At 39.6% G+C, this 17,588-nt stretch overlaps 1 protein-coding gene across 4 annotated transcripts in view; it reads right to left on the bottom strand.

Annotated features, from left to right (window-relative positions):
* adcy2b (adenylate cyclase 2b (brain)) overlaps positions 1-17,588 on the bottom strand; it is a 371,550-nt gene that overhangs the window by 164,567 nt on the left and 189,395 nt on the right. For 3 of the 4 annotated variants that reach the window (XM_078428257.1, XM_078428255.1, XM_078428259.1), the window contains one exon: positions 7,262-7,423. The exons of the other annotated variant lie outside the window; for it this stretch is intronic. In XM_078428257.1, coding sequence (XP_078284383.1) covers positions 7,262-7,423 — 162 coding nt within the window. The remainder of the gene's footprint in view (positions 1-7,261; positions 7,424-17,588) is intronic. 4 annotated transcript variants of the gene reach the window in all.

Genomic DNA, 17,588 nt, shown 5'->3' with positions numbered 1-17,588 from the left:
AACAAAGTAATATAAATAATTTAAAATAACACATTGAAATATTTTAGAAAATATTTTAAAACACTGACCAGTCAATAAGAACACTAAAGTAAAATAATTATAAATGGGACAAGAATTCCCATTCAAATGAATAGTAAGGAATCTCAGCAGGACTGGTCTGTGTCATTGGATTTCACAGGTCTCAGTTTGGAGGGTAGAGACAGATGTTCCCATAAAACAACGTCTGAACATACAAGAGTTCTGCTCTGAGTGCAGGTCTTACTTGCATGGGGACAACTGAACATCAAAGGTTCTCTTTGGAAATATTGTCCGCAGCTGGTGAGCTTTGGCCTATTGTTACCTGTTGCTGCATACATACAAATAGTTCAACAGGCAAAGGTTTCCCAGAGAAGACATCTTTAGAATTCAGATGATTCTGGTGAATGGGGGGGACGGGGGTAGAGTGTTAGCAAGCTACCTATTTCAATTACGGTCAACCTGAGGAAAAAATTTAAGGAAATCTGTGATTGGCCAGACTTACATTGTCAACACTCATAAATCTCAGATCTTTCATTAGTCTGCTGTTTTACATTCTTTCTTTCACAGTAACGTGACTCTTTTTTTTACCAAGCAAAATGTAATTTGTTATAATTAGCTATGTAGAGTTTTGTTTGTCAATTTAATGTCTGTTCTGGAAGTTAATTAACTTTTGCACATATTTTTCCCCAGTTTTCTGCAATATTGACTTTCTCTCTGATACGGTAAGAAAATAACTGCAGATGCTGGAACAAATCAAAGGTATTTATTCACAAAATGCTGGAGTAACTCAGCAGGTCAGGCAGCATCTCAGGAGAGAAGGAATGGGTGACGTTTCGGGTCGAGACCCTTCTTCAGACCATCCTCAAATGTAGAAACTGTGACTTTTTTAATTCAATGTTATAAATCATTAATTTTAATCATAAACAAAACTGGTTACCCTACAAATCCCATCTTTTAAACTTAAAGTCAGCTAACTCCATTTTGTTTTTCATGCTCTGAGTTAATTCTATCTACAATGAATAGACAATAGACCATAGACAATAGGTGCAGGAGGAGGGCATTCGGCCCTTCGAGCCAGCACCGCCATTCAATGTGATCATGGCTGATCATTCTCAATCAGTACCCCGTTCCTACCTTCTCCCCAGACCCCCTGACTCCACTATCCTTAAGAGCTCTATCTAGTTCTCTCTTGAATGCATTCAGAGAATTAGCCTCCACTCCCTTCTGAGGCAGAGAATTCCACAGATTCACAACTCTCTGACTGAAAAAGTTTTTCCTCATCTCAGTTCTAAATTCTTCTTAAACTGTGGCCCCTTGTTCTGGACTCCCCCAACATTGGGAACATGTTTCCTGCCTGTAACGTGTCCAACCCCTTAATAATCTTATACGTTTCGATAAGATCTCCTCTCATCCTTCTAAATTCCAGTGTATACAAGCCTAGTCGCTCCAGTCTTTCAACATATGACAGTCCCGCCATTCCGGGAATTAACCTAGTAAACCTACGCTGCACGCCCTCAATAGCAAGAATATCCTTCCTCAAATTTGGAGACCAAAACTGCACACAGTACTCCAGGTGCAGTCTCACTTGGGCCCTGTACAACTGCAGAAGGACCTCTTTGCTCCTATATTCAACTCCTCTTGTTATGAAGGCCAACATTCCATGGCTTTCTTCACTGCCTGCTGTACCTGCATGCTTCCTTTCAGTGACTGATGCACTAGGACACCCAGATCTCGTTGTACGTCCCCTTTTCCTAACTTGACAACATTCAGATAATACTCTGCCTTCCTATTCTTACCACCAAAGTGGATAACCTCACACTTATCCACATTAAACTGCATCTGCCATGCATCCGCCCAATCACACAACCTGTCCAAGTCACACTGCAACCTCATAGCATCTTCCTCACAGTTCACACTACCACCCTGCTTTGTATCATCTGAAAATTTGCTAATGGTACTTTTAATCCCTTCATCCAAGTCATTAATGTACATTGTAAATAGCTGCGGTTCCAGCACCGAGCCTTGCGGTACCCCACTAGTTACTGCCTGCCATTCTGAAAGGGACCCATTTATCCCCACTCTTTGCTTTCTGTCTGTCAACCAATTTTCTATCCATGTCAGTACCCTACCTCCAATAATAATAATAATAATAATAATAATACATTTTATTTATATAGCGCTTTTCATATACTCAAAGACGCTTTACAGAGATTTTGAGAACAATACCATGTGCTCTAATTATGCGCTGAAATATATAAACTCTAACTGGATTGGAAATTAGATTACATAATTTCCTATGCATTATGCTGCAGAATCTTAGCAAAAAAACCTGATATCTAAATGCAATTGTGAACACCGTGTGTGTATTTTGAGCTTTAAGAAATTGAAGCATGATTCTCCATATTATCATAAGATCATAAGACATAGGAGCAGAAATAGACTATTTGGCCTATCGAGTCTACGCTGCCATTCGATGATGCCAGTATAACTAATCAAATCTGTCTGCATAGTGTGTATCTCTCTATTCCTTGTCACATGTCATACTCATACATTTACATGTTAGTTAAGGCAGCCAACTGGACCACCCACTTATATTCAAAATCTGCCAGAGACTCTAAGGTGAATTGCAAAATAAAACCCGAGCTGGCTCTTGGTTGGGTGTAGATTGTTTATCATAATTCTAGCCCATTACATCTGCCATGCTTCTCTTCATTGTTATCTCTTCAAAGAAATTAGTGAGATTGGTCAATAAAGACTTTGGTGTTCTGCTACTGATGTTAAGTTGATTGGTCTTTAGTTCCCTAGATGTTTTATTTCCCATCTTAACTATAATATTAACCATATTCACAGTTCTTATTGCTACAGCTTTGTCAAATAGTTAAATATTACGTCACAGGTTTTTTTTCTCTATTTTCACCATTGTTTATGCTCGAGAACTGTACAATTGGCTCCCTAGAAAATTATGCCTCTTTTGATTTGTCTTTCTCATAGTCTATTTTGCAGTTCTACTTTTACTTAAGCTCATATAATTTCTTAGGAAATGCAATGTTCTGTAAAATAAAATACAGATAGGGAATCTGGACCTTTTTTCGTGTAGGTTCTTACGGGGAAAAATTAAGAGAACTAAGAAAGATGAACAGGGGTGTGTGGCAGAACACTGGGCCTCGAAAGAGATGCATAAAAAAATGAGAAGACAAAATTAATGATATGTGAAATAGTGAAATTTAAGATATGAGAAATAAATCAGATGAAATGGCATGACCAAAAATAGGCAAAAAACTGCTAAAAAATAGTTAAAATGAAAAGATTATGCATGCAACAAAACCAAAGTACATGGAATATCGATGGAAGGTGGAATTCTGAGCAGAAGAACAATCATTAATCAAAGAGAGCAAACAGCAGGGTAGCTTACTTTTCACTGATCTGCAGTGACTAGTGTCTTGGAAACAACTGAATATAGTGTGCTTGGAAGTTGTTGCTGGATGAATTAGAAAGGGAACAATTATCTTGAAAAGGTTTTCATCTTTTTTGAGATGCTATTCTTTGAGTGAATCCTCCAAAGTCTTTCCCTGTAGCTGTCAAAGGCATTGGTCACAAAGTGTTACTATCTGGGCTGCACTCATTCCATAGTTTTCTCAATATTATTATGTTAAGGAGCTAGGAGACAACAAGAATTCATCTTATTTTTCCTTCACAGAGTTTTTAACAGTGCAAGCATATGATGTTGCAAAGATTGCAGACATTCTGGTGCCACTGGCTGCATTTTGAGGCAGCAAATATGAATTCACACCTGCAGCACAACTGCATACTTATACTATTTCATTCTGTGGTCCCCACTTGTTTTAAAAAGACCACTATCATCCCGTTGCCATAGCAAAGTAAAGTAGTGGGCCTTAATTACTACTGTGCAGTGGCCCTGACATCCACTATCATGAAGTGCTTCAAGTGGCTGGTTTTAGTGCACATTAATTACAGCCTCCCGGACAGCTTGATCCACTGCAGTTTGTCGACTGTCATAACCGGTCATTGGCTGATGCTAACTCCCTGGTCCTACACTTATTTCTGAAACATCAAGATGAAAGGGATATCGACATCATACTCTTCCTTATTGACCATAGCACTGCCTTCAACACCATAAACCCAACCAAACTCATCTCCAAACTCCTGGGCCAGGAATCAGTACCCCCCTCTGCCACTGGATTCTTGACTTTAGGTTTACACCATTAATCACAATCAGTGAGGATAGTGACAAAACATCCTCCACAACAGTTCTCCGTACCAATATCCAGTAGGAATATGTTCCCAGCCCCTTACAATACTTCCTATACAGTCCAGACTGTGTGGCTCAATTCTAACTCAATTTACAAGTTTGCAGATGACATCGGTGGTGTGGTGGCCCGGATCCTGAACAATGAAGAAATGGAGTACATGAAGGAGATCGAGAGTTTAGTAACATGGTGCCAAGACAATAACCTATCCATCAGAGTTAGCAAGATAAAGGATAATATTGATCTCAGGAGGCAGGGGTACAGGAGTACATGCCAAATCAGCATCAATGGTCCTGAAGTGGAGGTGGTTGAGAGCTTCAAGTAATAGGAATAAAGAGAGTCGTACAGCATGGAAACAGGCCCAACTCATCCATGCCTATGAAGATGCCCCATCTACTCTCGGCCCTTTTGCCCATGTTTGGCCCATAACTCTCTAACCCTTTTCTATCCATATATCTATACAAGTATCTTTTAAATGCTGCACATAGATTAGGTAGGTTTTCTAAATTTCGAAACACCTGTTTTCGCTTTTTTATTATGGGGTATTGTGTGTAGATTGGTTTTAACAAAAGTGAATTTAATCCATTTTAAAATAAGGCTATAATGTAGCAAAATGTGGAAAAAGTGAAGGGGTCTGAATTCTTTCTGAATGCACTGCTAGCCATAGACATTGTGTCATCAAGCCCACTAATGGTCAGCAGATGGTAAATTGATAAGCATTGTTTTGATATTACTGGTCTGTTGGAGATATCTGTAATTGTGTAATCTACAAGAGAGGGAAGTGTGATGGTGAGTGCAGAACATTGAAAGTTGAGGGAGTGGGTGTTGGGAATGCATATGCTGATTTCAAGTCTTGATCGGTAGAAGTTATTTTCATGGGGCGATGGGAGTGAATAGCACAAAGCAGAGTATAGATGATTAACCAAAAGATGCAGTGTGATGTTCACTAACCTTGACCACATGTGAAGTTTAGTTTAGTTTAGTTTAGAGATACAGCATGGAACTAAGCCCTTCAGCCCACAAAGTCAAAGCCGACCATTCACCCGTTCACACTAGTTCTATGTTATCCTACTTTTCCAACACCCAAGGGGCAATTTACAGAGGGCAATTAACCTACAAACCCACGTGTCTTTGGAATGTGGGAGGAAACCTGAGCATCCAAAAGAAACCCACATGTTTACAGGGCGAATATGCAATCTCGACACAGACAGCACCCGAGGTCAGGATCGAAACTGGTACTATGAGGCAGTGGCTCTGCCAGTTGTGCTCCTGCGCTGCCCTAGGCATTAAACATCTTCCAGCATTACATTTTAACCTGAACGGAGCTCTACTGAAGTTATGCTGAATAGTCACATACTGTCAATAAAACATTAAAATGCACACAAGCTTGTGGGTATGGAGAACTTCTCTATTTCATTCCACCTCATTGACGGGTTACTTGTGTATTGAGATTCCAGCACACATTCTGAAGTGAAAAAACAATAGATGCTGCAGGGTTGAAGGTTTGAGTGTTTTGGTACACTAACAAAAATAATTAATTATGCCTTTTTTTTCTTCTAATAAAATCAACTTACAACAGTCCAGCCATCCCTATATTAATGATGTCCAGATATAATGGTGCAAAGCAAGCATACTCATCATCATCTCCATTTTTCTGTTCATTGTAAATAGTTAATATCATTTTTAGCAGAAGAAAATATAATACTGCAGAAAAGGATACAGCTTTGCACCAAGGAGCATGAATCTGCTGCTCTCTGTCCATGCAAGGCGATAAGATACACAGGTAATGTACTGGAAGGAGCATGAAAAAAATCTAATCTTAAATTATCATTCACATATCAATAAGAATCACGCATTCAAAAAGCCCTGTACTAAAAACGTTGACTATCACCAAAGTAAAACTCCAGTACGGCAAAATATAAATCAGTACAGCAAGCTATTGGTGACTGTTAAAATAGTAAGTCTATTCAGCAGCTATGACTCCAGAATGTCACAGACAGATACAAAGGCATTAATCAAATATAAGTTAATTAGCTAAATCAATGTCAATTGACCATCTGGTACTTCCAGGGATTGGTAACAGTGTTCTCATTTTATCAAATTTACAGATCAAATCAACAAAGATATTAATAATGGTTGCCTCTAAGCACTTTACATTATTAATTTAACTGCATCACCAGAAAAGCTTTCTGCCAGAGGCTCAGGTGTCTGAAAATTACAGAAAAAATCAATACCATTTGATTTTTTCCCACACATTCGAATAATATCTATTACAATGACAACTAAGAATCATACAGCCTTCGGCCCAACTCATTCATGTTGACCAAGATAAACTTCTGCAATCCACTTAAAAAGCTCATTTTGGAAAATACTGTGAATGGCAAAAAATCAATGTTGACTTTATATCTGGCATCATTTTGACAGTGCCCCTTGTGAGTTACCAGAAAATGTAATTATTCCAGGTCAGTAAGTTTTCAGTTACAGTTGATTTACACACCATTATAAATTTAAATAAACATGCAATTTATCATATAAATCCTAGTGAGTTAAATATCATTGAAACATGTTATAACTGCCGCGCATCACTTTCTCTTTGACAAGAACCTTATCTTTGAATCAAAACAGTTTAATTATAAAAGGTTATGGATACATGTCATAAATCACTATACAGTACATACCTGTTGCTATTTGTTACACATATATGAATTGACATATTTATACGGATATGTTCAGGCTGAGAAAATATTGAAATTACTTTCAAAATATTTTACCCAGAAACACAGTGGTTTCTTTCTCAAGCACACAAAGAGCCATGTGGGTTTTCCACGCAGATATATTATTCACACAGCACAACTAATATTTTATTTACTGCTACCAAGTTCTTTTTTGTTTGGTATGTTTAAAAATAATCACCTTGCAAATCCCATAATGTTACACGTGCTTTAACCTCTGCAACTATCTTACTGAGCACTCACCTGCCAAACCAAATGATCCTTTATGACTGATGTGGCTGATAGGCAGACACTCAGCACAATAGTATGGGAAGCTGATGTCAACACACTGGCTACGACGGCATCTCGCATACGAAAGGGTAGCATTGTGTAGACGACAAAAACAATGAATAAGAAGAAGGATACCTGGAAACAAAAAGAAATAATAATATATGATGCTGAAGAAATTGAAACAATTGTCAGTCATTCTATGCTAGGATTTAAAGATAGAGTCAGGGAGTGCAGTTTCACACTGGTTATTTTACTGGACAGGTGATCCATTAGGTCTAAGCTAATTATCCACAGACAGAAGCTCAAATCGTATCCCAGTGTGTGGGTAACTAAAACAATTAAATAATTCTGCAATGAAAACTACTATCAATAATAAAAGCTGTAAAACCTCCAGATTGCAGTAAATATCTAAATCATTCTTATTGGGGAAAGAAATTTACTGATCTTATTCAATTTTGCATTAATGTCATTGATTCTTCTCTCTGAAATAGCCAAGCAAATTGAAACGCTTTTTATATTAATCTTCGGTTTAAACCAGCATCTGCAGTTTCTTCCGACACAAGTTCAAAGGCAATTTGGCCAGACAATAAATGCCAGGGATTGTTGTGTGAGCTGAATAGAATTGAAGGGCCAACATTTGTCTCCTTCAGTGTGGTATGGCTGTATGCAAGAGAGTGCTGTGAATAAACGAACTAAAGCATTCCTTTGAGTAGAGTAAATGTCTAATGTGCTGTAGTACCCCAAACACTATTGCACCTTATGTTTGACACAAAGATATGAGGTTTTCTTGTGCAATCAGGATGCATAATGTGCTCCAAGAACCTGAACACTGATGTTATATATAATACAACTAATCATAATGGCCATATTTCTGTTAATATGACATAACTATCAAATATTTTTCTCAGGTTATGCATAATTTAATGTTTATATTTCTCATCAAACTGCAGTTGTAGTTGCAGAATATAACCAGAATATTTAATTGCCCATTGGGTGGCACTTGCAATGGCTGCCTCGCCAACAGTCTGTCTCTCCTTTCCTTCTTTGTGTCTGTTTTGGATGTGTTAAATGTATGTTTTTTTGTGTTCTTTAGCTTGTTTTATGTGGGGGGGGGGGGGGTGGGGGGTTGGGGGAAACTTTTTCTGATCTCTTATCTCAACGGAGATGCGATGTTTTCCCGTGTCGTATCTCCGTCTGCACTGCAGCCTAACATCGTGGAGTTGGCAGCCTTTGCTGGAGATCGACCAGAAGCTCCATCGCGGGAGCCTGCGGACTTACCATCACGGAGTTCGCAATCCCTGTCGGGGGTTGTCCTTGGGGCTCCAACCGTGGGAGCCTGCGGGACTTTAACATCGCGGAGCCCGCGGTCTCTGGTTAGAGACCGGCATCGGGGACTCCAAGCCGCAGGAGTTTCGACCGCCCCGACGCAGGCGTTTCGATCACCCCGATGCGGGAGTTCAGATCGCCCCAACGCGGGGACTTCGACCGGCGGCTGCGGGGGCTTCAATCGCCCCGACTGTGGATGGTTCGACTTCCCTCACCGCGGGAGAGTAAAGAGGAAGGAGATTGGACCTTATTGCCTTCCATCACAGTGAGGAACGTGGGGAATCCGCTGTGGTGGATGTTTGTGTTAACTTTTATGTAATTGTATGTCTTGTTGCTTTTTTTTTTAGTACGGCTGAATAGTAGTTCGAATTGGTACATGTGACAATAAACTGACCTTGAAACCTTGAACATAATATAAAATAAATATTTTTCATCATTTAAATACTGATGAAATGTTTAGGAAGGAACTGCTGATGCTGGTTTAAAGCAAAGATTGACACAAAAAGCTGGAGTAACTCAGAGGGACAGGCAGCATCTCATAAACGTCACCCATTCCTTCTCCCCAGAGATGCTGCCTGTCCCACTGAGTTACTCCAGCTTTTTCAGAAGGGTCTCGACCCAAAGCATCACCCATTCCTTCTCTCCAGAGATGCTGCTTGTCCCACTGAGTTACTCCAGCTTTTTTTGTCTATCTTCTGATGAAATGTATAGTCTCTTTGCTGGTGGATTTATTTACCATACTTGACAATATTACTATTATTGTTATTACTATTTTCATCATTAATATTACACCATCTTGCAATACCTATGAAGGTAGAGACTTTAACAGAAATGTTTACGGATCCCCAACAGGATGATTAATAACTACTATTGTACAAGCCATGTCCTCCACTGCTTCAGCAAAATCATAAATTGGTATTATAGGCATTTGTGTGTGACTGGCACAACATCAATCAAATTGTGATTTTTGAAAATGAATTGGATATGTTTGCTGACTTTAAGGAGAAACCATAAACATTCATAACTTAAATTTGGCCCGCAGATTCAGGTAATTGTGTTATGGAGCTATGCTTTTTACATAATCTCTTTCATTCTGCCATACTTAGTTGGTATATGCCTTCTATTTAGTTGCATAAGGAGGATTTGAAGTCTGCAGATTCAAAACAAAAGAAAATCAATGACAATTTGTTTCTTGTTTATGAATGTCCTCGAAACAAATTCATCATCCATAACTACCAATGACAATCAAAGTAATTTGTTGGGCACAGAAGACAACTTGCTCACAAGAAAGATTAACAGAATAATGAGTCTGTTGGTTTACCTCTAATCACGCAGTCAATACCAAGTTGGCAAGACTACCCAGCATTTGGAAAGGAGTCTCCAAAAATGCCTGAAAGAATTCAGTGATTGTAGTTTTCATGATCACAATTTTTGCCTCAGTAAACTCATGGCTTGTTCAGGCTCATTGTCTCAAAGGTGGCGATACCATGTCAATGATTTGCCAATGCCCATATTCCCTTGCAAAATCCATGCCAATGTGAAAGAGACAGATTATAGTTGTTTTCAGAATCTCAAGGCAGCTTTCAACCCGCGAAAGGCACTCACAGCTGATGGATGTGAAAATGGCTAAGTAACACTTTATATAACACAACCACAGTAAGTACAATTCAGGTTCTTTTCCAAAGCTAAAATTATTTATTTCTTCTGCTTCCCCAGTTACATTTTCATCTCGACCACAAATTGAAACATTTGCTTTTCCTGCAACATTTTAAAAAAAACATCAATCTACTTTTTTTTCTGAAGGGCAGGGGAATGAGGGGTCCCATGTTCAAAACAACTCCAAGCAGAAAAGGTTAACCTGATTACAAAGCCATTGTGCAAAATCCTGCTATAAACTGCTTTTGACATACTGCCCGGGAAATTACTGAAATGGCTGGTAGAAAAGGTCACATTTCACTTATCCTCCAGTATAATTTATGGCCAGGAAATGGCTTATTTGATCTTTCCACATTCTTCCCTTGGGCACTAATGCTTTCTTGTTCTGTACTCCCAAATCTATTTTCTACTCACTTATAAACATTTATAATATGCAAAACCAGAAATGAAAATGAAAGCACAAAAGTTATTATGGCAGCAAATAGATTGCTGGCCTTTAAAGCAAACGGGATTGAGTAAAAAGTAGGGAAATCATTGCTGGTGATGGACAGGAATCTAGTGCAAAAATAATTGGGTTATTGGAAACGGTTTCAGCCTCTTCATTTAAGGAGGGATGTACTTGCTTTTGAAGAAGTTCAGAGAAGGTTTACAAGGTTGATTTATGGGATGTAGGGACTGCACCAAGCCTCTGAGTTTAAAATAATGCAAATATGTTTGATCATATTCAAACATATAAGTTTCATAGATGACTTGGCAGGGTAGGTGCATTGATGATATTTCCCCCAGTGGGAATCCACCACTAGAGGAAATATTTCAGAATAAAAGATGGAAATATGGAAGAATTTCTCCACACTAAAAGGTTTGTGATTTTTTTGTTTTCTTTAATCCAGAGTGTTGTGGATGCTGAATCATTAAATATATTCCAGTTCAATGCAGTTCATTAGTAGCTAAACAGTGCTGAGTTATCTAGTCGAGCTCCCCAACATAAATTTTTAATTATTTACCTGCTGTCCCTTTAGGGCAGGCAGCACAGTGGTGCAGCGGTAGAGTTGCCGCCTTACAGTGTCAGAGATCCAGGTTCTATCCTGGGAAACGGTGCTGTCTGTAGGGAGTTTATACATTCTCCCTGTGACCATGGTTTTTTTTCCAGGTACTCTGGTTTCCTCAAACACTCCAAAGATATGCAGGTCTGTAGGTTAATTGGCTTCCGTAAATTGTCCCTAGTGTGTAGGATAGAATCAGTGTACGGGTGATCGTAGATGGGTGTAGATTCCGTGAGCCGAAGGGTCTGTTTCAATGCTGTATCTCTAAAGTCTAAAATCTAAACCTGCTCTTAAAATAGAACATTAATTCTAATTTTCAATCCACAAATGCTGTCTTACCTGTTCAATGTTTCCAACATTTTCTGTTTTATATCTTTCTGTTTTTATTTTAGATTTCCAACATTCCGGGCTACTTACATGCCTCCTCTTCCTTTGATGTGATCTCTCCACAGACTACAACCTCACACTGATCACTCCTATCTCCCCCCTTAGATGCATAAACAGTATAACCCTGTTAGAGGCATTGTTTCTGCCTTCTCTTGTGCACAACACACCCATCTCATCATACCTAGCCTCTCCCCTTGTCCATTGCTTCCCCCCCCCCCCCCCCCCCCCACCATCAGTAAGGTTTTTGGGCACTCCACCTCTTTCTGGACCCATCCAATTCATTCCACTAACACCCCTGTCCACTTAGTAGAACGTTCTTAACCTCAACAACTTCTCTTTAAATTTCTCTCACTTTCCACAAATCAGAGTCCTGGTTTTTGGTTGGTTATGTGGAACAGTCCTTGTTGCAAACCTATCCGGGCGCCCCTCCCTAACTCGACAACTCTTAATCTGTCATCTCAAGCTTCTGGTTGCAATTCAACTCCCCTTCCCATTCATAATCCAACCTGTCTATCCACGACCTTCTCCACTGCCATGGTGAGGCCCATTGCAAACTGAACAATGGCATCTGATATTCCACTAAAATAGCCCAAGGCCCAATGATATGAACATTGAATTTTCCAATTTCAGATAAGCCACCACATTTATATCCCTTTTCATTGTTCATATTTCCTCTCTTGGGTATTCCTTTCCTCTGCCTTTGTTCACATTTGCTATCATTCCCCACCTCCCCAATCATTACCAAGACTCACCCCCTACCCCTGCCTGGTTTCATCAGATTCCACATATTAGGTTACTATGCTGTTTGTTCACTTTTCTGAACCCCTCACCCATGTGGTTCCATCTGCCATAATTTCTCCCTTATCTGATTGCACCCAACACATCCCCTTCCCACACCCCTCAGGCCCCATCTGTCTAATTTGTTTCAATGTGTCTACTTATCATCTACCAGGCTCTGTCTCGATATTCTCCCACCCTCTCCCTCAAATAACTCCATCTGTCAATAATCCCCTTCTTGATGTAGGGGATACCAATCACCTACCAACGACTTGTCTCATCACCACACACTTCTATACACTGGCTATCTTCCCTCTACAAACTCGACCCAAAGCATTGAACATCCCTTTGCCTCTATAGGGATGCTGCTTGACCTGTTGAGGTCATCTGGCAGTTTATTTATTGCTCCAGATTCCAGCATCAGCTCTGTTATGTGTCCATGGTTTCAATGCATGTGCAAATAATCTAACGCACAAAACCCTTGTGTACCTACATTCCCAGACAATCAGTAGTCACTACTAACTGCACTTTATTACCATCCTATGTGAAATTTCCTTTTTTAATATTATAACAATTCCAGGAAAAATAGACTATATCTTTGGGGTAGATTAGGAAAAGACTTCTCAATACTTGACTGAATTAATACATATATTCTGAGAAAAATGATATACTGGACATAACACAGGTCACATTGGCTATGATGGAAATTATTATTCTGGTTCCTAAGTACTCAATTGGTTGTTTTCAGAAATTGCCCAGTTAAAATTTATTTGATCATACTTTTAAACTCGTGTAAATTGTGAATTATATTAGGTCTTGATTTTAAATTATGCAGACATAATCCTGGATGGGAACTCAAAAAGGTCCAGAAATGACCACTGGTAGGAGAGCAAGACTCACCATAATCAAATGGGAAATCAAGGGCTGAAGAAGGAAAATTGTTTGCAAATTTGCAAGGTGAATTTTTGTCAGTGTATAAAAAACACACTTATACATAAGCAGATGTAACTGGATTTAGCTCTGATCATTATCAGCACTTTGTTTATAAATGGAACAACTTAACATGCAAAATGATAACACTCAGTTCCACACAGTATAGGCTTTTCAAGTATTATCGTCAACTTTGACATATAATTATTGTGAAAACATCATAAAAGCTCTTAAATCCTTTTAGATCCTGACTACAAAATTGTATTCTATGGAGTCTGGATAACACAAACTCTCCAAAGCATCATTTCTCAAAGTACTATATTTTGAGCAAATGTGAAGTTTGAATTTGTCACACAAACAGCATTATGGATTATCTATTAACATTGATGTTCTTTTTCACCAGCTTTTAACTCTGCCTCTCCACCTTTTCTGATGTTGCGAACTTCCACATATACAGTACCAGCCTAAACAATGATTGCCTCAGGTAGCATCACAGCAGAGAGTACTGGACAGTGAAACCTAAAAAATAGTATTGCCTCCTGAAGCTAGGATCAATTTCACTATCCGTAATCTATTCATAATCATTGCAATTGAATCATTCGTTGTGGGAAAAGATGAGTGCCACAGAGGCAACTTTAATACACATGTTATATGTAATACTGGTTGTTAACAATCATTGCTGTTTTACTTTATCACTTTAAGAACTTTATTATGTGATCAACTGTTCTCTGAGGTATTGCAACAGTATGGAAAGCCTCAGAATCCATCGCATAGCAGGAAAAGATGCTAAACCAACAAAGCTCTTTTAATTCATAAAATGCCCATGTCGTTTGTTTAAATTACCAACTATATTTCTGTACAGTGGAGGGTAGGATAATGACATAGCTGTAATTATTATACTGTGGCTGTCACAATGGGCATTGTACAAGATATTGCAGAATACAAGATACTTATGGCAAAAATTACTATGATTTCCCAATATACAAGTTCTTCCAAAATAAAGAGTATGCAAATTCAAACCTTAAGTTAATATTTTGTCTGATTATTGTGGGGCAGAATAATGCCTAGAAAATCAGGCACACTTATTTTTGAATGTACTGGAGGAGTGCATTTGATATGCTTTACTTTAGAATTTATTTTAGACATACAGCGCAGAAATAGGCTCTACGGCCCACAAAGTCCGCACCGACCAGCGATCAGCCCCGTACGCTAACCAACACACACGAGGGACAATTTTACAATTTATCAAAGCAAATTAACCGACAAATTTGTACGTCTTTGGAGAATGGAAAGAAACCGAAGCACCTGAAAACCAGGGACAGAGAGAACGTACAAACTCCATACATACAGCACTCGTAGTCAGACTCCAACCTGGGTCTCTGGTGCTGTAAGGCAGCAAATTTACCATTGTGCCACCTTAAAATCTGCTGTATCCATGGTAAGTGAAAAAAGGTATAAAATTGGGTGGGAATTTGACTTCATGTAGCAGTGATCAAGAAAAGGGAAAGCAATTGTTAGCAGGGTTGAAGGTATCTGTAGGTGGGTAGAATTTTATGGAGGCCATGCCACATGTAATTGTTTGCGGATCAATAGTAAAGTTCATGGTTATTGACCATTAATTTCATTATCCATTTTCTTTTAATGTGGGATCAGATATGTATGGAGGACTCTTTGCTACTCAGTCCTGCATTGTGATGTGAATTCGTCTTTTGGTGAGCAAAGGTGGACTCTTCAGAAATAATTCAATATGAATAAATGATTTGCTCTTCAATTGTTCCCAACCTTTGCTCCTCTGTTACATGCAAAGTGGCAGGCAGCAAATTTCAATCTGAAATAAGTAGATATTTGCCAAATGCTATACCAGACACTTGGTAAGTCTACAGCCAAACGACAGTGTCTATATCTTAAACTGGTACCTCACTTACACATCTTAATATTTTTTTGAAATGTACAGAAACTAATAAAACTCTCCTCACATTAGCTATGAGAATGTAAAAGTAAAGCTACCAACTACTGCAGATAAATTTGCAAGTCTTATTCATTCCCTAAAACCAAATGTCAAATGGTTTCTACTTCTCAACTAAAGCCTGTTATTCGTGTCAATGAATATTTAATGATCAATGGCTAAATAAAAAATCTGTGTGTTCTACAATTCTCCAGTAAAATGTCTAAAGCAAATGTTTTGTGAAAATGTGCATCAGATATGCTTTTGTTTCCTTTATCCAAATGAGATGTTCAACCATCTGCAGAACCTCATTATTGTAATAGTTATCATATTGTAATAATTACTATGTAACGTGACAGCTGGAAACCTATGTAATTGAGAACTGTATGGGTTTTCATTGCCACAACTGTAAAATGTACTTCAATAAATTATAGCTCATATATACCCAAATCTGCATCAAAAAGGTGATGATGATTTGCGGATGATTATATAAATGGTTCGTCATCTGGCTCCCCTGATACTCATTGGGGTTCCTGTTTCCAAAGTGCCCTGAAGCTCACCTGTTCTCATGCTGCTCAAGTGCCCTGTTCTCGTGCTGCTCTGAAGCTGACTGGAGCCCCCATTCCTACATTCCTCTAAAACCTATCAGGGTCCATTTGGCGGGTCGCCTTAAACCCATCAGACCTTCATTCCTGCGCTCTCCGGAAACTCACTAGAATATTTATCACAATACTGTATAAAAAGAGTGAATTTAAAGTATTTTGGGGGATCAGTCCAGCAGCACCAAATTTTCGAGCATTCTGGATGATTGGAATTTCACTGATGTGTAGGAAAATAAACTGCAGATGCTGGTTTAAATCAGGAGTGGTTTGGGTGAGAAGGTACGAGTGGACCAGGAGGTTTTGGAGGGAACAGTCTCTAGTAACATCCACTACAAACCCACTGACTCCCATCGCTATCTTGCCTATACTTCTTCCCACCCTGTTTCCTGTAAAAACTCAATCCCCTACTCACAATTCTTCCGTCTACGCCGCATCTGCGCCCAGGATGAGGTGTTTCACACTAGGGCATCGATGTCCTCATTCTTTAGGAAACGGGGGTTCCCCTCCAGCTCCGCTCTTGCTCCCTCTCCCCCCATTTTTAACAGGGATAGAGTCCCCCTTGTCCTCACCTTCCACCCCATCAACCGTCGTATACAACAAATTATCCTCCAACATTTCCGCCACCTCCAATGGGATCCCACTACTGGCCACATCTTCCCATCTCCACCCCTTTCTGCTTTCCGCAGAGACCGTTCCCTCCGAGACTCCCTGGTCCACTCGTCCCTTCCCACCCAAACCACGCCATCCCCAGATACTTACCCCTGCAACCCCAGGAGATGCAACACCTGTCCCTCTACCTCCCCCCTCGACTCCATCCGAGGACCCAAACAGTCTTTGCAGGTGAGGCAGAGGTTCACCTGCACCTCTTCCAACCTCATCTATTGTATCCGCTGTTCCAGATGTCAACTTCTCTACATCAGCGAGGCCAAGCACAGGCTCGGTGATCGTTTCGCTCAACACCTCTGCTCAATCTGTCTCAACCAACCTGATCTCCCGGTGGCTCAGCACTTCAACTCCCCCTCCCATTCCCAATCTGACCTTTCTGTCCTGGGCCTCCTCCATTGTCAGAGTGAGGCCCAGTGCAAATTGGAGGAACAGCGCCTCATATTTTGCTTGGGCAATTTACATCCCAGCAGTATGAACATTGACTTCTCTAACTTCAGGTAGCCCCTGCTTCCCCTCTCTATCCTCTCCCCCTTCCCAGTTCTCCCACTAGTCTTCCTGTCTCCGACTACATCCTATCTTTGACTCGCCCCCTCCCCTGACATCAGTCTGAAGAAGGGTCTCGACCCGAAATGTCACCCATTCCTTCTCTCCCGAGATGCTGCCCGACCCGCTGAGTTACTCCAGCATTTTGTGTCGACCTTAGAGTTTCAGTGAGTTTGTTGCATCTATTGGTGTTACTCATTTCTGGTAAACTCTTTCTGAGCTGTCTGAGTTAATTTGATTCTTATATATTTCATAAAATTTGTAAAAAAATATCTTCCTTAATTCATTCAAAAGTAACAGTCTTGTTAATTTTTTGGCAGCAGCAACAACTTGAAATGGTGTCAATTCACAATAAACAATCTAGATAAAGAATACAACGTAAATTTTAAATTTCCGTGCTTTCAGATCTCTCTGAATATGTGACT

This window comes from Rhinoraja longicauda, chromosome 2 (genome assembly GCF_053455715.1).
Source record: "Rhinoraja longicauda isolate Sanriku21f chromosome 2, sRhiLon1.1, whole genome shotgun sequence".
Classification (NCBI taxonomy): domain Eukaryota; kingdom Metazoa; phylum Chordata; class Chondrichthyes; order Rajiformes; family Arhynchobatidae; genus Rhinoraja; species Rhinoraja longicauda.
Note: the sequence above shows the minus strand (reverse complement) of the source record. Positions and strands in the feature narration are given on the sequence as shown.